The following is a 25,169-nucleotide window of genomic DNA, read 5'->3' on the forward strand; positions in this document are numbered from 1 at the left end:
GGTGTTTATAATGCTCCAATGCTGTAAAATAACGGGATTCCCTCAGTGTTTCCTCCTGTTTGTGCGCCTTTGCCATGGAAACCTGGAGCCGGTCCATGTCGGAGACTCAGGGCTTTCCTGCAAAGCCCCACACTCAGGAATCCATGACGTCTCCGGCTCCTGCGCCAAGGCATTTCTGCGGCTTCTCTCAGACAGTAGCACACAAGAACTTCATTGTAGGGATGAAGAAATTACTGTAGGACACTGTAGGAGAGAGAGAGGGAGAGAAAAAAAAGAGAGAAATAGCTCTGAAGTTTGATTACAGGATACACTACATAGAGTTTACTTAACACAGTTTACTGAACTGCTCTGTCTACAGCTGTTTTCAGATTTAACTTTAAAATGTTTGTGTTTAGAGTCAATTTAAGTGGGTTTGAACATGGAATATAGAGAATTCCATTGTTCCCATTGAAGGAAGAAGCTACTATCCGTTTCCATTTCCTCATGGAAATCTGCTGCATCTTCTGATACTTGACTGGAAATAAAAAAAAGGGCTGAACAAGACCACTACATAGACTGACCCCAGTAGTCATGAGGACAAATTCTCCATTGCAATAAAAGTTACATAAGGTAGCATCCAAGGAAAAAACAGGATTCTGATATTTTGGATTCATCTGTGCTGAAGTTTTTTTTATGTTTCCTGTCGCAAAGAAAAAAAAAAATACAGACTCACTTTTTCATTTCCACAACAAACGTTATTAGTTGCTGGTGTTGTGGAGGGTGTGTCAACACACACACCAGCTCCCAGTCCTCAGGTCACTGACACATACAAACTTGATCCATTAAGTCCAAGATAGGAACTTTTTTGAGAGACACATCTTGACAGTGAGCACAGGCATGTAAATGGCCGCACCACCTACATAAACTTTATGGTGATTTGACCTCATTTATGGTGTAATTTTTGCTGTTGTTTTTGGCCCTTTTTGTAGTTACTTTGTGTCCCTTTGAGGTTATTTTGTGTCTTTTTTTCCTGATTTTAGATTTATTTTCTGTCTCCTTGTAGTCATTTAGTGTCTCTTTGAGGTCATTTTGTGTCTCAAAGGGTTGTTTTGGTCTCTGTTTGGTTGTTGTTTTGCCCTTGGTTGTTTCTCTCCACTTTGTGTTTCCTTATAGTCATTTTGTGTGTCTTTTTAGGTTGTTTGGTCTCTGTGTAGTTATTGGCTCTGTGGTCATTTTGTGTCTTTTTGTCATTTTGTGTCTCTTTGTGTTGGCAAACGATATGTGAATAAATCCAATATACACGTCTGACTCATGTCTCAGTTTATGTTCGTCAAGTGTATTAATAGCTTTGTCAGATCATCAGCAGTTGGGTGGGAAAAAAAGTCCAGTCATGTCTCGTCTGTTGAGGTTCCCTTTTTATTTCCAAACAGATAATGAATGAAACTTTGGGAGAAGTTTGTTCAAATCATCCGACAACATGAACTCGTTTGACCTTAAAGGAGATGTTTGAACCTTGTCTAGCAGCAACTGATCTTTTTATGTGCTTCATCTGAGCAGGAAGGCAAAACTTTATGTCACAGATCGTTGCTTTTGGTGAGCTGCCACTGTTTTACAATCATGAGTTATAAATTGGGGTGTTTTCACAAAGTCAGGAACACACAGAAAGGCTTAAAATCGGCCCTGAATACATTTGCTTAACTAAAGAAACAGGTAGTTGAAGCTGTTTTAACATTAACAAGTCCACATATTGCCCAGGAGAGGAAGCTGGAGAAAAAAAGCCAGCCAGAGGAGCCAAGTCAAACTATACATTTCTGTTTCTGTGCCATGAATTGATGCCTGCTGTGGTGCCGTTAGTGCTGTGCCGTGCTTATAGTATAGAATCCAATTACGGCTTAAAAGACGAAAATCCAGCAATGTATGATGGGATTTAGCAAAACCATTTCCCCTTTTGAACTTACACAAACTGAGAATCTACTTTCCAAATATCCAGGTTTTAAAGGTGCTGGTAGGCAGATTTTTCGAACCTTTGGACGACGGCTTTGTACTCACGAGACGTACATATGTATCACAATACAGGGTTTAAAATTCAGTATAGAGGTTACTTTTACTGAGATATTGCTGCGTTTGCTGGACGGTACCAAGAAAAGCAGTTGTTTTTAGTGATTTAATGATTGTTTTTACCGAGAAACTGCTGCATTTCCTGCTGGGAGAGTTACATGAAAAGCAGCTGTTTTTCACCAGTCAATCAATGCATTTCCTGCCAATATAGTGTCATAAAAAGCTGTTGTTTTTACAGACATCACATTGTTTCCTGCCTTGATAGTGGCATGAAAAGTGGTTGTATTTTTTACCAGTACATCGCTCTATTTCCTGCCAGGACATTACCTATAAAAGCTGTTCTTTTTACAAAGACATCTCTATGTTTCCTGCTGGAATAGTGCCACAAAAAGAGGTTGTTTTATACGATACATCGTTCTGTTTCCCGCCGGGATAGCGCAACGAGAACTTTCACCTGGCATTTCTGCATTTCCAGCTGGTATATCACCACAAAAAGCTTCATGCCAGGATTGTGCCACCAAAAGCGGATATTATAAAACAAAAAAACTGTGTTTTCCTTACCATAACCAAATGTTTTTTGTGCATAAACCAAACAGCAGTGCTAAGCATAAAGTTTCATTACATCCACTACATAACAACATACAAATGTAATAGAACAGCCATTTGAAGAAATGTACAAAGCCATCAGTTTTCAGCTATTAGTTCATTATTCTTGTATCATATATTCTATTTAGAGTTTTCTATATGTGAACACATTGGTGTGTTATAGAGAGAGTTTTTCAAGTGTACCAAAGAGTACATAATGTAACTGTAAGTACTGCCGCTGTAGATTAATAGGCCATTTGTAAAAAGTTATGTAAAAGTACGTCATGTTCTTATGTATGTCATCGCTGAGGCTGCTTTGACATACATACAATATATTAGTTCAAGCTGGCTGTCTGTAAAATGCTCTGAAATTGTTGTCAAATGTTGTTTATAGCTATCAAACATGATCCTGGCCATTGGGATTAATACAAAAAACATTTAGTATGATGTCATTTTAAAGACTTTCCCCCAGGACCCCCCGCTGTGACAGACTTCCTGCGTCCCTGACACACACCATCCAGCGATTTGAAACAAATCCAGTGAACATCATCATTTTGTCTGAGTCTCGAACAATCTTCACTGTGATCTATGTGCTAAGCCTTCTGTATAGCCTCAGTGACTGATCCCGTGCTTACATCAGTCATGTCAGACCCGAGGCCATTCATAGGAAAATGTGTGTACTTGAGAGAGGGGGGGTGGCAATCAGAGGATCTGTTTTGGATTGAGACATGGATTAGTCTGAGCGAGGGAGCCAGTGCTAGACTGCTGGGTGAACAAGGTGACTGCAATGAGTCTGTAAACCGCAGTGTCCGTCGCCGTCGTTTTGGGGGTAACTAACCATCCAGCAGCCTTGTCTACCAGATGTAAATTCCTCCACTGTTACGGAACGCTTATGCAACTCAAATTATGAATGAGTAAATGAATACGGCACACGCTTAAGAAAGGAAAACCGCCTGTGTCCAGACGGCCGACTTTGCACTTCCGTCTTCTTCTTTTTTTCTCAGAGAACCCACTTTTTCCAAGTTCATGCAGTATTTTCCATCACTGTAAAAACAGCTCATTGAGGTAGAGTTGTCTGGGTTAGAGCATTGCCCTGATTCAGTTTTCCAAGTGTAACATGTGTGATTGAGCTCTTAAATCCAAGCAGTGGAACTTTGATATGGAAATGGTGCATTGCATCGTGTCTCATGGAAAACTTTCCAAGGAAATTCAGGGGGCAAAGGGAGGCATGGACTTTTGCCTCCATTTGGGTCTTTGATCTGCTTTCCTATATGCCAGGGACATTGTGCTTTTCTCCTGTACATTAAGTCTAATTACTAACTTTAAATTTGCAATAATATTAGGAGTAAATCATCTATCCATTTTCTATACTGCTGATTGAATTCAGAGTTTCGGGGGGTTGGGTCACTTATCAGATGTTATGCTTACAAACTATTAAAAAAATGCACTTTAAAGGAATTCTTCATCTACAAAATGATCATTTGAATATCAGTTACTCACCTTGAGTTAGGTTAAATTCTGGAAAAACGTTTTTCTCACATGCTTTTATAGTGAACAAAGAATCCAAAAATGAATAAAAGTTCGTCATCTTGTGAAATACTCTCATACACTTAAGCAGGATTTATTCTTCTCTCGTGGAAAAGTCTGGTGCTGTACAAGAGATGGGCCTAATACAAGAGAAGAAAAAACAGTTTGTGCGGACTCTGTTTTTTCTTTGATGTGTAGATGTTTAACCCATACGCATCACATTCACTTCCCCAAAAATGTATACGTCACAGCAACACGGAGCTCCTGGAAATGGAGCTTTTATTTACTTTAATTTCACAGATACAAAACAAGTAGAAAATAAAGCCCCACAATGGAGCTTTTTAAGTCTTGTGTGCAATTCTTCCTCACTTAGAGAAAAAGTCTACTGGCTGCTATGTTAATTTATGCAACAGGAAATGCAGCAGTTGTTTCATTACGTTGTCGTACATTGCTTTACTTCCCTGACAGCAGATTTGGTTTATCAAAGATGACAGCAAAGCAACAAAGTGCATAAAATAAGCACAGCAGAAACGTCAGATAGGTTGGACCATCGTTTTTAACTATGTGTCTTTAAACATTACAGTTACAGCTACCTGGAGCTACCTGGTTACCTGGATCAACATCAGATGCCTTTTTTTAACCAATGAAACGTGAGCTACATGGTGTGATTTATTTTGACGATATGGCTAAAAAGGCAATGAGCAACTTGGCAAGAAATGACCCTCAAACTGCAAGAAATTACACCTGAAAGACCTGAAATTTAGCTTTTAAAGAGAGAGCGAATAGGGAAAAATGTCTCTAGAACTATATCTATACTATATATATATATTATGACTATATAATTATTATTATTATTATTAACTTTTTAAACTATAAATCTTGTTTATTATTTTGTTTTCCAATGGGGTTTTTTTGACATTTTTTTTTCTTTTTTTCTTTTTTTTTGTTCATTTCCAGGAAACTTTCCTGCAACTTGTAACCTGATTTTGAAAGAAGTCTAGCCAATTCTCTCAGGTTTCAGGGAGTTAGGAATGAATGTAAATTTCATGAATTTGAGGATTATCTGTTAATGATGAAGCAGCATGTTGAAATGGGTCTGTATAGCTGCTGAGAGCGCTGCAGACACGGTTTCAGTCGGGGCCGTGCTGGCATGTCATTGTGCAATAAGGAATCGTATTTCCTTCCTGCCACAACTTGAGATCCCTGGAAAACATTTTCCTTCTTTTTCCGAATTGTATGAATGAACTAATACGTTCCATCAACATGGAAACTACATACATCCACGCTGGATGAAACCGCCTGCTTATGTAACAGGATTCTGATCGATATTCGAATGTTTGTAGAAAGAATTCGAGTGTCTTAAATCCAGTGGAAAAGTGGCCGACGCGCTCATGGATTTTTCCCCTTTTGAGCGCAGCATTATGAAATCCCATGAAACAATATAACCCCCCCTCACCTCCTCGACACTATTTTCTGTCTTGTCCAGGTTTCCAATTCCATCCTACAGTATTTCATAACTTCAACAGCTCTCTGTACCTATTATCGGCGCAATATGGATGCACAAAAGTCAACATTTGGTAGTCAAAACAAAGTTCCTCAACTCACTCTTCCCACTGCAGCTTCATTCATAACAACAACCGACTGCATTTCAGCCTCAACAATCACAATTAATCACTCGTTAAAAAATGCATTTAATCCAGTTGGTCTTAAAGCGATTTGGCGGTTTCGTTGGGTTGTTTTGGGAGGCATTAAGCAGTGTCATTAGAGATCACGGGGAGAGGCAGGGAAACACATCTGCAGCTCTTCTTTAACAGTCATGGGTGTTAAGACAAATCAAAGCATTCCAGGCCCACACAGCTATAAATAGTGCCAAAGGAGGGTGTGTGTTCATGCTTTGCAATGTTTCTGTGAGGCGGCCTGTCATTGCCAAAATCCAGTGTTTACACAGAGCCATAACAGGGTGTAGTAAACACTTCATCTCCACTTGCTTGTTCGTTATTTGGTGTCGTTCATCAAGGGTTTCTGTTATTTCAAAACAGCTCGCTGCATCTAAGCAGACGAGTTTAATGAGACATATAATCCTAAAGGAGGGGGTCCTCTGAGCGACTGCAGGGGGGCCACAAACATATTGTTTGATCATTTTAAAGGAGCTGTGTGTAGGATTAAAAGGCATCTGGCAGTGAGGATTACAGATTGCAACCAGCTGAAACTTCTCCCTGTTAAAATTGAGTTTTCATTGAGAAGGTTTTTACCAGGAGCCAAATTATCTGTAGCGGTCTCTTCCTCTCCAGAACAAACAGACCAGGTGATTAAAAGCGGTAAAAACACTGAATTACGCAGTTTCACGTTACAAATCAATGTTTCTCCAAAGCTGTTAGGTTGTTAATCAGAGACGGGCCTTAAGCACAGCAGCTGCTTATCAACTCAAGCTCAACTTTTTTTCTCAAATAACTTACGATTTAGACATTCAGGAGGGTTTTACCGGGAGCCTAATTATCCGCAGAGGTCTCCTAAAACAAAAGAACCTGGTGAGTCAAACCCTTAAAAACACTTAGTAGTATTTCAGAGTCCTCATGTAAAACTAGGCCGTCTCTGCAGCAGAAAGACACAAATACTTTTGTCATTGGTGCTACATGACCGGAGAAAACAGAGAAAAAGGACGCTTTTGCTCAAGAGATAGAAAACCTACAACTACCTGAATGCACTGCGCCATAGTGGACCAATAAACGCTCCCACTGGATGGTGCCGTAATGTGGACTGGTCTGTGTGAAACAATAGCGTCGGGCAATCTCATATTACAGTTAAATGGTGAGCTAAAACATGTTTCTGAAAACTTTTGAGGAGGGAAATATGCAACGCAGTAACAAAGTCTTGGTTTACAATCAGTCGGGTCTGCTTATTTTTCACGTTTGATTTTTCTAGCCTCCAGACACAGAAAAACTTCAAAAGTTACAAGTGGGATAATAACTGATATATTGATATATATACTGATGTATTTTAACACAAATCCAAGTCCACAAATGTGAAGCTAAAATATCTCAGATACGGCTGTGACGTCATGGGGAGCCGGAGTCTGCGCAGTAGCAATATCCCCGGTGGGGGAGCTCCTGCCAAAACACGCGAATGACCAATGGCGAGCAGCTCCGTTGGATGCAAGTGCATGGATTGGCTGTCACAGCTGTCGTTCATAGCGGAAAATCCCCCTTTTTGTAATATTAGATAACTTGTTAAAACCGAATTTATCATAAAAATGTTCACTTGAACAAACATCAGGGTGATGAAAACTACATGACTGAAACTGTCTTTGGGAAAAAATTATTTGGCGTGTACTTTGAGTTTTTAGTTTGGCCTATGTTTCTTCACAAACATGGAGAGGCGGGCTTTATGACCTATACTGCAGTCAGACACCAGGGGGCGATCCACTTTAAGGGAACTCTCATGTCGTCAGTCTTTATATAAAGTCTATGGTATGTCATATTTTCGACTCAACAACTGGGAAGTACAATATTTCCGAGAAACAAGTGAAGACGGCATCATTCCTGGGGCACCCATGGAGCATTATGCAAATTATCACGAGCTAAGTTCATTAGGCCTTTTAACCAATCAGATGTGACGCAGGAGGCACAGCTGACCTCGGGCCCAAACTGTGCAGCAGCAGGAGTTCAGTGTTCTCTCCAGGAAACTGGCCGAGGCCCAGCGACCTCGTTGATGTGGTCGCCAGCCCTGGCCTGAAGGTTGGATATGGATCCCACATGGTTCCATGCTATCATCTGTATTAAGTGCTCCAGTCAGGACCCTGTGACAGTTTGTGGTGTACTCTGCAGCGCAGTCATAGTAGTCTCCCTCTCTGTCTCTCTGTCTCTCTGTCTCTCTCGCTCTGTTCCATTGGGAGCAGCGTGTAAGATGTTTCCAAGCTGGAAACAAATTCCTGTCTTGAAGTGCCAAAGATAAAATGCGCCGACCTTGTGATAATTAGCCTGGATATGTTACGCAACAGCTGTAAGCTACCTCTTTTAAGAGCTGAAAATCCAAACCTTGTAAAATGCAAAGTAAATTTCAAAACTCACCCTGACTCTGATTGGATTGTGGATTTGGCAGCCGACCAGCTGGGGCTCCATAGCTGGCTTCAAGAAAGGAGGAAAGACCACAAATGTTAAGGTTAGCAGGCAGCTCTGTTGATTCTGGAGTGGAATTTCAGTTTTCATGGGACTGATTAAGTTAAATGGTTTCTTTTAATGGTATAACTTACGCATTTGGGCAATGGAACAAGAAAAAAAAAAGTTGGGCATACGCTGTAGTTTTAATTTGAACATGCAGTCCTGAGGTGCTTGGCTGCATGTTAAAAAAAAAGGGGGAAAAGATTTTATAACTGAGGATCCAGTCCAACTAAAACCATCTCTGGGCTGAAACGCCATCAAGCTTCAACACTTTTATAAATTTTAACCTACATGGATAATTAACAAAGTTACTCCAAGAAACTCAAACTCAAACTAAGCGTGGACATTGACATCAAAGAAAAATTAAGACATGTTTCCTGTGGATTATAACTTTTAGTGATTTAATGAAGAATCACTGTTTGATTCAGATCCTCTACTTAAAGGGAAACTTCACCCCAAAATCAAACATACACATTATACATATGTGGCCCTATTTATCAGTCTAGAGCGTGGGTGATAAGAATGTGAACACTGAATTAAAAAAATGTGCTCGAGTGCAATAAAAGCGTGAAAATTTAGCTTGTTTATAAAAATAAACAAACACAAACAGTCAAAGATTCCTCCAGACCCCAATTCCAGAGGTGCGGGGTGAATAGACCATAATATCAAAATCTTACTCCAGCCAAGTACCCAAAGTTGGGAACCCTGATTTCATAATGAGGTCACATACTAGTTTGTGTTATACCACTCTGCCTTTTGACTCTGTGATATATTTAACCCTTTAGAACGTGTCTTGATTTCCTCTAAAAACATGGACAGAAGGCAATGAGCAACATAAGAAAAAATGACCTACAAATAAGCAAAAAATTATTAAAAAAAAAAAAATTAAATGACATAAAAAGAAATTAAGGAATAAAGAAAAAGTGAAAAAAACAACAAAAACAAATACAATAACAAAAAGCAAGAAAATTACATGAAGAATGTACTAAAAAAATATAATAATTCTGTAAAATAATTTTTAACATTTAATTGTGACAATTCTAAATATAGTTCTCTTGACATTTTTCCCTAGCTTATAAAAAAAACCTTATAAAAATCCTGCCCCCAATAAAAAATCTTGTCAAGTTGCTCATTGCCTTTTTCCCCATGTTTCTGAAAGAAATCAAACCAATTTTCTCAGTATTCACAGGTTTAAAAACTTGTGAAAGGTGTGTGAATACGGCTCAAGAAAAGTGACGACGATCCAGGTTTCAAAAGGTCAAAATCAAAATTTAAGACCGAGAATCAGCTGAGACGTTTAGGATGTGACTGTGAGTGGAGGAGAGTGAAAACACAGCAGCAGCGTGTCCTCTGCAGGCATCAGGGACTCCCTCCTCTGGTGAGAGAGAGACAAACACTCAGACTCCTCAGTCTGCCTGCACGCTGTGTTCAGTGTAACTCACACCTCATCAGAAACTGGACTCAAGCGGAACACAACCAGAACAGCCATGATTGTTTTTGCATACAAACTGTGGATGATACTTCACTGCAAATTCAGTTTCCACGTATGGCGGGGCGCCGTGGGAAAGTATTACAGTTTGTTTCATTCACAAAACAAATGTTTTCTTTTTTAATTACCGTTCTTATTGCAGCACGACCACAGCCACATTAGTCTGAGGCCACGGAGCCACAGCGACCTTAACTGGCTCCACTTTTATAATTCGTAAAAAAAAGAAAAAGGTTTTCAGCCACATTACACTCCATTATTACTTTTTGTGGTTACCAAATGAGCCCTAAAAATAGTGAAAAAAAAATCTCATAATACTAAATCACATTCAGCTGATGTGCCCTGTGCTTTCTCAGAAGGCAGTTAGACCTTTTTTGATATTTACAGTTCAAAAATGCACGTTATATTAATTCAAAACCTGAATCCTGTTTTTGTGTGTGTGTGTGTGTGTGTGTGTGTGTGTGTGTGTGTGCTGCATTCAGATGCCTGTCACAAACTGTTTGACCCTTTGAAACCTGAGCAAATTCGGTTTTGGACAAGAAATGTCACACAAGTTGCATGAAATTAGTAAAAGGTGACAAGAAAATTACCTTAAAAAAATAGTTTTAAAAAAGGATTATTATAGGATTGTTATAAAAGTATCCCCCCATAAACAGGGTAAACAATTCTCAGAACACATTTTTTATAATAAAAATACTTTTATATTTAAAGTTATGTTACAGAAAAAAATAAAATGAATAAATACATTTTAAACATTTTTAAGGTCAGTTTTGTTTTGTTTCTCCCCACTTTTTTAAAATCTTACTAATTTTTTTGCAAAAGTTTTCAGCGTCTGATTACGTTTTAAAAGAAATCAAACCAATTTGCTCAGGATTTAAGGGGTTAAACAAGTTGAAGGAAAATACATAATGAATGAATGAATGAATGGATGGATGGATGAATGAATGGATGGACGAATGGATGAATGAATGGATGGATGAAGGGTATGGAGATGAGAAGAATAATTTCCAAAAGTCTGAATAAAATCTTAGGAAGTTGTGTTTCGTACTGCAGAGTTGTTTTGTTTCCTTGTCCTGTTTTCTCTTGTGTCTCTCTGCTGCCGTCTTTCCTCCTCACCTGCAGAGCGATTAAACCCACCTGAGCTTCATCAGCTCGTTAGGAACATGCAGGTCAAATAACTGGAGAAATGTGAAGCTGGTGTGTGTTGCTGGAAGAGATATTTACCTGTGATACTAGTTTATAGCTTCCCTTGTGATTTAACATTCCCACTTTTTGCTAAGAAAGTAGTTTTCAGTTTTTAAGCATTTGATTGTGAATGTTTTTATGTCTTTTATGTCTATTATTTTGCTTATTTTTGTCCCAGGTTTATTTTTACAGTTACTCCCCTCATCTCCTGAGCCTGACTGGGGAACATAACTTGTAATAGTATCTAATGTTTTGGAGCTCAGTGTCCAGTTTCAAAAAGACATTAACATTTCATTTTGGATATGTATATCCAAAAGAAAAAATAAGATGGTTTACATTTGCATAAGATGGTTTATTTTTGCGTTATTTGTTTCATATCAACATCAATAAAAGATTAATTTTACTCCTCAATTAACACATTTTGCTTTATTGTTTTATTGTGAAATTCTTGCACGCAGCTGTCTGAAGATGCAAAATGAATTTAAGTGTAAAATGACAGTTATATCATATCGTACCTTTATTTTTTGTGAAGTTTCTCCATCAGTGTGATGGTCTGAACTGTGCCAACATACCATCATATACTTTTATTTATTTATTTATTAAAGATGTCTGTGTGAAATGTATGTACATGTTAACTGTATTTAAAAGTCTCTATAATGAATAAATATTTGGATATTCATATTCTACCTCAGGAAGGGTTATCCGTAAAACTAAAGCCCCTTTGAGGATCTGTGCCTTTACTAACTGTGCGCCACAAGTATATAGAATCATGCAGTATATATATATATGTAAATCCCATAAAAAAGACCAAAACTAAAAAAATGGTCCAAGCACTGCATCTTTACCCACAGCAAGATCCATCTTATTCTTCTGTCATAAAAATGCATTTCTGTCCACAAACACACAAATTAGTCACACGGTTGCACTGGGTGGGTCACATATTCCTTCTTCACCATGCAGACACTGTAGTTTGTTTTGAGTCATTCCCACATACACCGTCCTACTGCCCTAAATACTCACCAGAGCAGAGCACCAAATGACCAAATGTGTGTTCATCCACGGCTGAAAATAGTCCCCAACAAATGCACCATTTACTTCTGTTTGAGTAAAGTTTAATAACAAACTACAATACCCAGCAGTGTAAGGAAGTTTAACAAAGTTACCAAGCCTTAAAAAATACTAAAAATTAAATAAATAGATAGACAAACTGCAGTTTGCACACTTGTTTTTAAGTATGTAGTGTTTTATGTATATATATAATGCAACATGTTTTAGCATTTGGCATTTTGGCATTTTCTTTTTTAGTATATTATATTTTTTATAGTATGTCCTCTACATTGTTTATTCTCTAGCTATCTTATTCTTACAGAATATGCTATGGTTTATCTTTTTATATTATATTATAATATTTACAATTACAATATTTATTTGTCTCTTCTAGTGAGGAATATGTATCACTGTACAGCCTGCTGCTGTAACGAAAGAATTTCCCAATTTGAGATCAGTAAAATACATCTCTCTATAATTTATTTGCCAATATTTGCTTCTTTTATGGATGGGCCTGGGACTTAGTGCTCCAGAAAAATCAAGACTTATTTGGTCTGTTCGCTGAGATTTTAAGCCATTTTATGTAAATGAAAGAAGAAAAAAGGCACAAGAAAAGAAAACATGAGATTTATTAATCATCATCACAACATTGACATCAACACAATTCTCCCTTTTTGTTCAGCAATTTTGAGTGCAATCAACACCATTAAATAAAACATGTTAATAAATAAAAAAAAAAAAAAAAGGTTATTTACAAGCAACCAATTCATTTTAGCATCATTTATGTTTTGCGATTCTGTTGCAGCATAAAAATATAATAATAATAATAATCAGTCGTACAAAACAAAATTATGTGCAAACAGCTTACTAGAATTCAGCTTAAAAGTTAAGCATTAGAGAAATGATAAGTTATGGCAGCCTGGACGCTCAGCTTGACACTTCAAGATTCATCAAGTCACATGAGAAAAGTTCTTTTTTTTTTAAATTAAAATCTTTTTTTTTTTTAAGTAGTTTGAAATAAGTGACGGTCTGTTAGTCGCTGATTATTTACAGTATCTCCACTATCACACCACCAGTGAAATGAAACATTACAAGTATGAAGTCGTTGTTTTTCTTCTCGGAGTGTGCAGTATTAATACTTATTGACAATATTCACATTGACTGAGTAGAGGTGATTTGATCCCTTTTTTTCTTTCACAGCTGAACTGTGGAGGTTAGTAGATGTGAGGATTAGACCACATGAAAGGGGGGCAGCTGGACTCCGGGCACAGGGGTATTTTCAGTTATGGCTTTAGGTCACTGTTACAGTGAGTCATCATGCAATGCTGAAGCGTGGCCGGTGCTGGCCTGCCGAGCAGCCACATGAGAGGCTGCTCATTCCCCTGCGGACACACAGGCTGTAGGGAGCCCCGGCGGAAGGTTTCGCCTGCAAATAACCAAATCTCCTTTGTGGCTGTTTGGACCGCGCTCCACAAACACTAACAACTCGAGACACAAAGACAGATTTAACATCAGACACCACGGGTCATGCTAAAATAAACAACCGCACCACCTCCGCCGTGTCGGGCTGTAGCATCGCGGTGACGCATAAACAAATACACAAACTTGCAGACGTGTGTTTTATGCAAAGTCTAGTCAGTAAACTGTTTTTTTGTTTTTACCACGTAATTCTCAAACTGCATTTAGAAATCACTGTTTGAGGAGAGTGTGAATCAAGACCTGAGTGAGAATGCTACGTCAATTTCAGTGTCTAACAACAAAACCGTTTTTTCTTTTTTTTTCAGATGCAACTGGAAATTAGAGAAAATTAGTTTCCAGCCCGCATGACGCATCCAACTTTTTCAGTGATTTTCCTTGATGTGATTTTTGACATTAAAAAAACAAACTGCATAATTTACTGAAGTGAATCTGTGCCTTCATTTATAACATACAGGCTGAACAGCCGTGTTTTTACATATTTACATTTCTGTTGAGACGGCTGACAATAAGTAAACTAACCTACAGTTGACTGCAGGTGTTCTCCACGTGGAGAAATCATCAGTTAGTCTTTGCATCAAACACGTCTTACAAGTAGTAACACTGCTTTTAAACACTAACTCTCAGTAAACAACCTGTCCCTGATAAAACATCCGTCCTTCATGTTTCTGAGTGGAACTTTTCAGAACAAATTAAAGGGGATGAATCCGTGTTTGATTCTCTGGTCTAACCGCAGGCTCAGCTGGATGAAGACAGGGACACCTTTCTGCCCCCCCCCACTGTAAATGAGGCTCCTCCCAGAGTTTAAGAGGTGAGTTTGGAGTAGCTGGGTGGCGAGAAGCGTCTGCGCAGGTACTTGAGGATGTAAAGAGGCAGACAGCTGACCAGCGTGATGACGGTCACCTTCCACAGGAACGATACGGTGGCGATGAAGTACACGTCTGGCACGGACAAAGAGGCAAAGATCAGCGTGAGGATATTGGATACAGACATTTTTAAGCATAATTTAAAGCAGCTCTGAACTCAAGGAGACTAGAGGCACATTAATGTGCTTCTACTGTTCAGTAGTTTCACCATATTTAAATCACTGCGCAGACATTTGGGGCAACAACTACAAAAATTCATTACACTGACCGTCTATTTTACAGATCATTCACAGTGTTGAATATCTGAATCACACTAACTCATTGTTCTTGCGGTCAAAATTACTTAAATTTACAGATTTCAAATGGCACAAATAATGTTTAAGGCTAAAAATAACCCCCTACCAAGAAATATTCAAAATTGTTTGGTGATTGAGAGGAGAGCTAAGACCTGCAGCTGATGGGGAACTTTATATATATATTTTATATTCTGATGACAAAAACAGCTCATTCAGAGGCACATTAATGCTGCAGCATGACAGCAGATCACTGCACGCTGTAGTCTGTTTACATTGGTCTGTCGCTCAGCGCTACGTCACGTTTCATTACTTTGACTGGTTCTATGTCTATCCATCTATTTGGAAATTGGAAATGAGCTGAGAGGTCCAGACTTATTTCTCTCAGGAGTTCTTGAGAAAGTCTCTGAATGCAGGAGACGTTTTAAACAAACTTAATTGTAAAATGACCAATTAAGTGTGTAAACAGCACAAACAACAGAAGAATAGCCTTTAAAATCTATTCCAGTCTGACTTCAAGAGGGAGGAAAAGCGCCCAAAAAAGGGTACGCGTGACCGCACGCCTGTCATGGTCCTCAGTGGCCGAGATTGTAGGCTGAAAATGGAACTCCACGCCCCACATAAAGCTGAAAATAAAGGCTTGGAAAGCTCTCGGTTAGAGTATTGTATATGTCACTGGTCTTTACTTGGCTCAGCCAAATTGGTTTTATTTTGTTTGCTAGCTTGAGTAAACAAATGTCCAATAGCGTGGTAACATGTAGGCTGCACAGTAATACTGTCTCTGCTGCTGTAAAAAAAGGCCTCTAATGGACATTAAGTTATTTCTATCTATTCTATTTTATTTAATGTAAAAGGTGCCATGTACAGTTTAAAACATAAATTTTACCCTTTGATGCAATGCACCAGAAACCACAAAATATAAAGTGATACAAAGAAGACACAAAACAGACAGTACAACAAAAAACAAATCACTTAAAAACAAAGAATAAAAAGCTATACACAATAGCACATCATGAGTGAATGTCAAATTAAAAAAAGAAGTTCAGGGTCAGTGAATACTGAGCTGAGCAGCTTTTAACCGTCTTTTCATGCTGTTTTTCGAAAGTCCTGATCGAGCTGCAGCTCCTCACAACATGCCACCGACTGTCACTTTATCACTTTAGCACTTTATCAAACTGGTCACATGGTATTTGTTCTACACGCTCAAGTGACTGCTTAATGCTCAATGTCCCCTGACAAATACTGCAGTCTTTTAGTTTTTCTGGTGCATCTACCTGGACCATCTTAAACGTACATTCAAACTCAACACAAATGTTACTATGAGCCAGTGTAAAACTCTGATTACCTATAACTCTACTTTTGAACCGTTTTTAACAGTTTTCGGTCTGTTGTTGTTTGTTCTTTGTGATTTCTGTGCTCTCGACATCATTGAAAATGAGGACTTGACCTCATTGATTCCTCGTCATTTAAATAAAGGCTGAATGAATGAATGAACATCGTCAGACGGAGCGTTCCACTGATTTGTAGCTTTTATAGAAAAAGCTGATTGCTCAAATGTATGCGACCAAATATTACAGTCTTGCACAGAAGCTGATCCAGAGGATCGAACAGAAGCCACCGAGCCAGAAAACATAGTGGCTAACATGTAACAAACACCATTCTGCCATCAAGGCAGAATATTATTTTTTAGGCGAGTGTTTCCTCCAAACACACCTTTAGTGAGATAAACACATGAACGTTTGCAGTCCACAGGAAGCTAACAGGACCGCTGGCGTTTCCTCTCTGATACTACGGTATGCCTGAGCCGCGTCCACACCGCAACACTTTGTCAATGCGCTCACCTTTAGCCTTCCTCATCTCCAGCTAATTGTACACCAGAGGCACAATATGAAACAGCAGGTCCACCTTACTGCTGGACGCTGACGCACGATATCAAGGTCAGCTAGAGCACAAAAACATCAATCAGGCTGCAGTGAATGAACGCTGACTGCATTTGTTTTCTTGTCTCGGGGAAATACGCCGCCGCAGCCTCGGAGTCGCCCTCAGTGTGGGTGAAATATGAGTTCATGTTTGTGTGTGTGTTTGCGCTCGCTCACCTATGAACTCGTGCAGGAAGACGAGCGAGGCGATGTAGCAGGCCAAGCTCAGGAGCTCGCCGACGATCATGAGCCAGTGCCACGTCTGGATGGTCAGAGCCACCATCAGCAGCTCGGTCAGGATCAGAGAGGTGAAGGAAATGGCAACGATGTGGACGAACTCTGACTCGAAGAGGAGCAACGCCCCGTACATGATGATGCTCCCTGCGGAGTTCAAATGAGAATGAGACTTAACAAGAATAAACAGCGACATGTAATGATGTAATCCATGATTCTGCGTTACAGTCAACAGGCGGGCCTCTATTAACCCTCAAATTGTGCAAATTGAAAGTGTGAATATATAAATCACCTAATGGAAACATGTCAGTTTCGAAAAAACTCCCATTTATTGCAAATAAATAAATAATGTTTACACCATTAGGAGGTATTTCTGGCAATTAGAAAAACCCAGATTTATTTATTTATATTACTTATATTTATTTATTTATATTTAGATATCAGAGAAGCCACCTCGCTAAATATTTTTAAAAGAAACTTATCTCTTCACTTCTCTAGCCTTCAACTTGCTCTGACTTCACAGCTTCGCACTCACGCACTGCTGCACCTCATTTAAAATGTGGTATTTTCCTTAATTTTATGCATTTATACACTCCAATATTAGCTTTATTTTTATTAATATTATATCAATGGGTTTTATTTTCCATCTTATATTATGCATTCTGTGCAGTCTACATTTATCTTTATTTTTTTTATTATACTTACTAATATTATCCAGTGGGTTTTATCCATGTGAAGATACATTCTATGTATTCTATTCTGATCGTATTTTTTCATGTGGGTTTTATTATGTCTTTAAGTCTTCTATGTCTTTTCATGTGAAGCACTTGGTGCATGTAATTTCTTTGTTATAGGTGAATATTATCTATATCATGGATGTATAAATTATATATTCTGACCTCAGCAGAAGTTCAACTGTCCGCTGTAACACTTGACGGCAGCACTGATTTATTTCTATAAAGCGTCTTTCTAACTTCATTTGGTGACACTTTTCAGACAAACAGAAGCAGCTGGTTGAACTGGACCTGGGACATCGTGCTTCCATTTCTAAATCAGAGATGTTTCACCTCTTGAACATATTACTCCTGTCCATGCTTTAAACTCTCAGGGCGAGCCCTCAAAACTCAGATATGTAAATGATTGTTTTCAGCGGCCAAATTCATCAACGCCTGGTCATTCCTCGGTTATGATGGCAAGACAAGAACATTTCTGCGCTCGGTTTCGCGCTGGTACATTAGATTAATAAATGAGGGCCACTGAGCCGTGACCACGGGCCTGTTCAGCTAACTACTCATCCACAGTAACTTTCATCTTAGTTAACTTCTTTAGTGTTATCTTGGCTAAAATGCTAACCAGTGCTGCAAGTTTTTATACAGCGATGCAACAGCAGCGTGCAGCACAGAGTACGGATGGTACACAGCAAGTGTGAGCCTCAGATTGTTACAGATATCAATAAACTTCTGCAGAAATTAAGCAGAAATGGTGATGGTATTTAAAGAGTTATGTGTCACGCTGCAGAGTAAGACGACTCTTTGCATGTACAGTTAATGATTCAGTATGTTTCAGAGTTCATACACATTTTTAACAGCACATTTCCATAACTTTTCACCATACATTCTCTGAAACAATGAACCTGCTTGTCTTTTTTTTCATTACTAAATACTGGCTTTTAAAAAATATTGTTTAAAGAATAATGAACTCAGTCAGAAATAGATATTAAAATATAATTTGCTACTGTTTGTAATTTATGAGAGGGGAGGGGGCAGTGTAAATAGGGGAAGGCATGACAAATCTGTTTTTTTTTAGCAGTGGGGAGGGATTTATGTTTTATTATTTTGATGTAGAGGAGGGGCATACAACTTTGAATAGCAGTATTTTGTATTATTTTCCTGCCAATTTTTAAAAACATGACTGTGGGTATGGAAGGCATGTTTTCATTAATTTTTTTCAATAAAATTTTCTTCTTTTCTTAATTTCTTTTTGGTAATTTTTAAAGAGAAAAAAAAGGTGATCTATTTTTTTCTTTACATTTTTTTGTGATTTTTAAGGGCAAACAAATGTGATCTATCTTTTTTCTTTTTGGTGATTTTTTTAAATTTTTTTTAAAATTGTGTTAAAAATGGGCCCATGGATTTGGGAAGCATGTTTTTGTTACAAATCACAAAAGAAATTACACAATCAAACCCAGAAACTGTAAAAACAGAAATTATCTTTAAAATTTTCAAATTTCGGACCATCCTTGAACACATCATGTGTTATTATACAACAAAAAAAAACAAAACAAAATTGACTTTTCCAAAACTTACAGGATATATTTAGTTTTAAAAACTTTTACAGGCCTGTAAATTGCTACGTACAAATTCCATGACTTTTCAGGGTTTTTCATGGCTGTACGAACCCTGAGTTTTTGCACTGTATGCACAACACTGTGTACTATGATGACTTATTTAGGATATGAGTATATTTTTCTCCAACAGCTGTTCATATTAACTGTGATCATCAGCTGTTTGTACTCTTCCTTACCTTGATAGATACTTATTAGGACCCATATTAGAAACGTTTTGAAAGATAGTGGTCGGCCCTGAGGAAAGAAAAGAGTAACAAAATGTCATATTTACACTTTTTTTCATATGTGCTTCTGTATATTATATTTGGCTGCAGTCAGCATGCCATCATTCATTTTATACCTTCAAGAGATCTTTGTATAACTCTGGGTATAACATGGCGACCTCTGACTTGACATCTTTGTCCAGCACCAGGGAGAAGACGGGGAACATGGTGTAGACAGTGGAGTAGCTGAAACAGGAGTGAGGAATATGCTCCAGTTAAAAATGGCAAACGGACAACAAGTTTCACGCATTTCATCGTTAGATTCAGCAGTGAAATGTTTCGGCCCAGTCAGAACTTTCATATTTTCCCATTCTCGTATTTCAACAGTGCTTTAACACAGAGGAAATGCCAGGGAAACAAGGCAGCCAAATGCTCTCTTGATTAGTCATAGCCATACAGAGTTTTAATCTCACCCAATAGTTAGGAATCCTTGGTAGAGTGGGACTGAAGCGAAGAAGAACACAGAGGAGAAGACCGCCTACAGAAACACAAGAAAATACATCATTTATTTTTCTTTCTATATCAACACTCGAATGGAATTAAAGATGATAACTGAATAAATTTGGGGCATCACTTTCCAAATGCTACAAACTATCCTGGTAACACACAAATCACAGGGTAACCCTCTGACTCTGAGCACATGACCTGAACCCTGCACATAAAATGCATCACCTCAGTAATCCTCATTCTACCGCAGCGCTACTGCTGGAGAAAATCAAACTTCTCTGACTAATTGTAGCATGAGTCTTGATGCCAATATTGACCTGTCAACCAGTCAGCCATCCAGGCGGCCCCAAACCAGACGGGTCACAGCTGCAGCTGCGGTCACTGTTAATGTGAGACATGTGGAGGAGGGCCTCCCGAAAACCCCAAAGTCCACGATGCGGTGAGTCATGGGCTGTCCCTCCACGGCGGGGGCTGAGGTTGGACTGGGACATGGGAATTGGACAGGGGACGGTGTTGATGTGTATGTGTGCGTGGGGGCCGACATAGAAGGGCACCATGAGATGACTCCTCTGAGTCATCGTGCGCCTCACCCTTCCATGACCACCCCTGAAACCTCTCGCTGCCGCGCCCCGATCATTTTCTCCACACATTTAGATTTTAAGGTGTTGCGGATAAACATCACCCATATCCCCCTGACCAAACTTTAAGATATCACGCGTCCTTTTTCAAACATTTTACTGGGTTTTTATGAAGCTTTGGCTGCGTTTCACTGAATTCTCACATATAAGCACAATGCTTGACCACCCAATGTATGGTAGCAGTGGAAAGAATAAAAATATGTTTTTTTAATATGCTTATTTGCTTTCCAATTTTCCAGTATCCAGTTCATTTGCAAAAACAGACACCTCTCTTTTCTTTAAATCCAAAAATCACATATTGTGTGTTTGTGTGTGTGTGTGTGTGTCTGTGTGTGTTTGTGTGTGTGTGTGTGTGTGCAAAGGATTATCAGTCAAACTGGTATTGGCTGTTTTCATAAATGTTTTCATAAATTAAAAGTTTTTGCAACTGAATTCTGTGATACTGCTTATTTAATAATTAAAATGAACGTTTTTCAAATGTCTTTCATAGTTTACAGTGATTTAAAAAACTAAGCTGCAAAATTGAAAAACAAAACAAAACAAAACAAAAAACTCACTGCTATTTGTATAATCTTGTGGAAAATAAAAAGGTATACTTTGATGAGAAACAGTTACAGTTTTAAAGAATTATTTGTTCACTGGTCATTTAATTTCAAAATGCAGAAATAAGTAAAATTCATAGATAAACCTATAAATTGTTAATTTTTTCTCAAATTAATTTATATGTGATATTTTCAGGTGTGCAATGAAACTTTTGAAGTCAAAATTGAGAGTATAGCATTTTGTGGTCAGTTTTGCAAATTGATACTTTGCTGTAAAATTAAGACAAAGCAGTTTTAAAATACTTGTAATTTAAATATATGATTGCAGCATGAGTGATGCACACAAACATGAATGGCACCGTGTTTTTTAGTTTTACTCTACCTGCATGGCGCTGATGCACAGGCTCCTGTGGATGACGAACTGGCTGAGGGCTGCAGACCTTTTGTAGCTGTTCCGACCGTGGACCATGAGGAGACGGCCTAAATGTTGGAACTGAGTCACAGAGAAGTCGGCGGCCAGCGAGGCCTGCTTTCCTTCCTGTTGGACACACAGCACAGAGGGCGGTGAGGACAAGCTGCAAGAAGCCTGAGCTGACCTGTGAAGCAGGCTCTTGGGTGTTTATTGTGAACTGATGCTGCGGTGACAGATATATACTTCAGTTATTGGACGCACAAAGATCAGACGGATGGCGGACAAACAATCCAAGCAATCACGACATTAGTAAAAGTCAGGAATCTCTCAGGTAACAGATCTGCAGATTTCATGCAGAATAAAGCATGAAAGTACAAAAACGTTGAGAATGCTATACCATAATAACCAGTACGCCTGCAATGAAGGATTCTTTTCTTTAATGATGATCCTGCAGATTTTTTTTTCAATTAGACAATTGATTGTCTGGTCCTTAAAATGTCCGAAAAAACTGCAAAAAATGCCAATTTTTTTGACACATTCAGACTGCTTGTTGTGCAAACAGTCCCAAACCTAAAGTTTACTATCAAAGAAGATGAAGGAAAATCTGACGATATTCACATTTGAGAACCAGAGAAGTTTTTTGTTGGTATTTTGGCTTTAAAAATTAATTAGGATTGTACAAATAACTGAATGACTGTAAAAGTTAAGAATATAAACGAAAAAAGTAGGGTTATGCGCCGAGCTGTTTCTTGGCTGAGACCACAGACTTCCTGGAGTCTTGTTGCCACCGTGAAGTTGCAAGATAACCAGCACAGACCTCGGTAAGATGTCACTCAGCCAAGAAATAGTTCCGTACAAATCCCCCCCGTAAATCACATTTTACATGTTTTCCCTCTTAGTGTTTTGTGTGAATTATACAAACAAGATATAATGTGTTATTGAGTAAGCTCATTTGCTACCTTTTGGTCACAGCCAGGCAAGCTTTCTTTTCCATTGTTTGTAGTCTTAATGTGAGGTAGGGATTTACAATATTTAAATTTTTTCCAATATCCAATATGCTGATATATAACATCTCATTCGGCAGAAAACTCATCACTTCCGTGATCACCAAGTCTCTTCTGTGGTGGAATTAACATCATATAATGCATACAAGAAAAACACTTCAACTTCGGATTGGTATTTTTTACTTGTTCACTTTGTCAATTTAAATATAATAAATGAATTGGATATCGATGATGTGATGATATTATCTTGCATCCCTTATGCTCCGCTAAGCTAATTGGCTGCTGGCTCCATTTTCATCTTTATAACATTGATCTTCTCAACTAAGGGCCCTGACACACCAATCAGCCGTCGGTCATTATCAGGCGGGCGGTGAGAATTTGTCGCTCTCGCTTTTGTCGTGTGTCCTCCACGGCTGGCACTAGTCAGCCCTTGTTGTTCTGTTTTTTGGTCAATTCCGCATATTGAAATGAGTGTCGGAGCCCGCCGGTGAGTAAAATCACTCTGATTTGAAGTTCAGCTCAGTGCATGAGAAGAGAAAAACACATGAGGATGGCAAACAAACAGCTAAAGTCAAGACGGCGTAAGATCAAAAAAGATTATGGCTCGTAATTGTTGTTAATGTTCGATGGCACATAGTTAACATCAGTAGTTCTTTAATGTGCTAACTGACTAATTAGCATCTTGAATCCCTCCTGACGCTCTTTTCGTTTCCCTTTTAGAGTGATGAATAAAGCCTGCTGATGCATGCTGGTGTGAAGAGTTAATTCCTCTCACACAGGTGCAGGGCGTACGTGCTAGTTTGCAACTGGCTGTAGTCTTTGCAGTGTTTTCAAGTACATCTTTTGGCTGAGACATAGGAGACGTGGGGTGATGCAACAGTCTGCCTTTGTTGCTACAAGTTTCTTGATGTCGCTTCGGTGTATTTTGGCTTTAAATGTTAGCAAGATGGGAAAAGGCAAAATTCCCTGTAGTATTACTGCTCACACGTTTGAGGACAATCTCTGAGTAAACTAGCCATCAAACAAGCCATGAGAAATACAAGAGACAAGCTGTTGAGAGACTCTTACTTTTACTTAAGCACAAAAGCATCCTGTCATTTTTGTTTCCGCTGCTCAGACAATGGATCCCGATAAAGAGGAATCATCTGTGTGCCTGTCTCTCTGCATGTCTCTGAACGTGAGAGAGATCTTGACAGGAAACACAAAGTAAAAATGTGTGAGAGCGGCACGTCAGTGTGAGGCGATGAGATGGACAGAGTCTTACTTTTCCCTCCACTCCCACGCCACAGTCCGCTTCCTGGATCATGCTGACATCGTTTCCTCCGTCCCCTAAGAGAATACAAAAGCCATAGAGGTGTCAGGATTCACATTGGTGACTCACCAATACAAACTGTCGCTCACTAGTACTGTTTGTGTTTGTGTGTGTGTGTGTGTGTGTGTTGCACGAGACACTCCCTTAATTTGGCCTGATTAAAATTGAGAACTACCGCGGCAGACAGGAAAATGACATGCCTGGAAGTTTGGAAATGGCAAGGTAACGGGTGAGATAAAGGGGCTGCGTATTATGGCTGAAAAACACATGATTAATAATGTCTTTCCTATGACACAATACAATTACACATAAAATAATAATTGACGTGTTATTCAGTGAGCTGTGTTCTGCTGTTATGCTTTACAAAACTCCCCACATGTAAAACAAGAAGCTCAAGAACTGATTTAGTTACAAGTTTCTAGAAATCACTGATATCAACCAGAGAATTTTGAAACAAAATAATATGATATGACTCCACTGAAAGACAATAAAAGTTAATATTAATGGACAGTCAGGGCCGAGCATTTTGAGGAGAGAAAGCAAGAAGGAAGAAGAGAGGTAAGATGGAAAAAGAAGAGGATGCAGGAGGGTCGTTCAGAACTGACCAGATCATGACTATTTAAAATTCCTTCAATTAAAAAATATGTTAGAAATCATGTCTCTTATCTACATATCACAATACCAGACATTTCATAAACATTTTAATTCTGCATCACCCTACACTCAAAAGTCACAACCTCAGACACTTATGGCAGGTCATGATCTTGTTGATCTACCTTAAACTACTGTGACTTCAACAGTCACCGGAGTTGCATGTAACAGCAGATTTTAAACTGGTGTAAAAAACAAGACAAAATAGACATTAGACATTTTTTGTGGTTTGCAAGACAAAAATAGAAGTCTAAGAATTTTTTGTCGTTTATCAGGGCAACATAAAGATATCTGTTATTTATTCTTTTACAAAAGGTCGATGGCTCCATAAAAGTGAAAAACTGATGTTTAAGGATGTTCTTATTTCTATTGACTTCTACAGTTTATATGAGGATAGTATTTAATTCAGTTTTTTGGAGGTACATTTTTTTAATCTACCACACTGCTTCTACCATGGTGTCAAAAATGTGTCTTTTTTCATGAACATTGAAGCTTAATTTAGCAAGAATCTGCAGTAACTGTTTACAGAACGTTCACACTACAGCATGTTAGTGCACTGTGGGCCCAGTGTTTGACCGCTGTTTGTGGAGGACAGTCTGAAGATGCTGTGTGGCAACTTTTAGTGGTGCCAATTAAGCTAAAAATGTAAGAGGAGTTAGGTTTTAGTTTTACAGTTTAAAAAAAATAGTGATGGATTTCATAATTCCTGTAGCTCGAAGCATCTGAACATTTCTGCTCAAT

General features: G+C 38.6%; 1 protein-coding gene across 1 annotated transcript in view; it reads right to left on the reverse strand.

The window, feature by feature from the left end:
* Window positions 1-12,635: 12,635 nt before the first annotated feature.
* atp9a (ATPase phospholipid transporting 9A) overlaps window positions 12,636-25,169 on the reverse strand; it is a 51,582-nt gene continuing 39,048 nt past the window's right edge. Inside the window, exons 22-28 of the mRNA XM_042491540.2 lie at window positions 23,730-23,794; window positions 21,432-21,587; window positions 19,836-19,900; window positions 19,500-19,608; window positions 19,336-19,393; window positions 16,756-16,959; window positions 12,636-14,441 (exon numbers count right to left, since the gene is read on the reverse strand). Of these exons, the coding sequence (XP_042347474.2) occupies window positions 14,305-14,441; window positions 16,756-16,959; window positions 19,336-19,393; window positions 19,500-19,608; window positions 19,836-19,900; window positions 21,432-21,587; window positions 23,730-23,794 (794 nt within the window). The 3' untranslated portion in view covers window positions 12,636-14,304. The remainder of the gene's footprint in view (window positions 14,442-16,755; window positions 16,960-19,335; window positions 19,394-19,499; window positions 19,609-19,835; window positions 19,901-21,431; window positions 21,588-23,729; window positions 23,795-25,169) is intronic.

The sequence above is a fragment of the Plectropomus leopardus genome, chromosome 9 (genome assembly GCF_026936395.1).
Source record: "Plectropomus leopardus strain MGB_pleo_1.0 chromosome 9, ASM2693639v1, whole genome shotgun sequence".
Lineage (NCBI taxonomy): Eukaryota > Metazoa > Chordata > Actinopteri > Perciformes > Serranidae > Plectropomus > Plectropomus leopardus.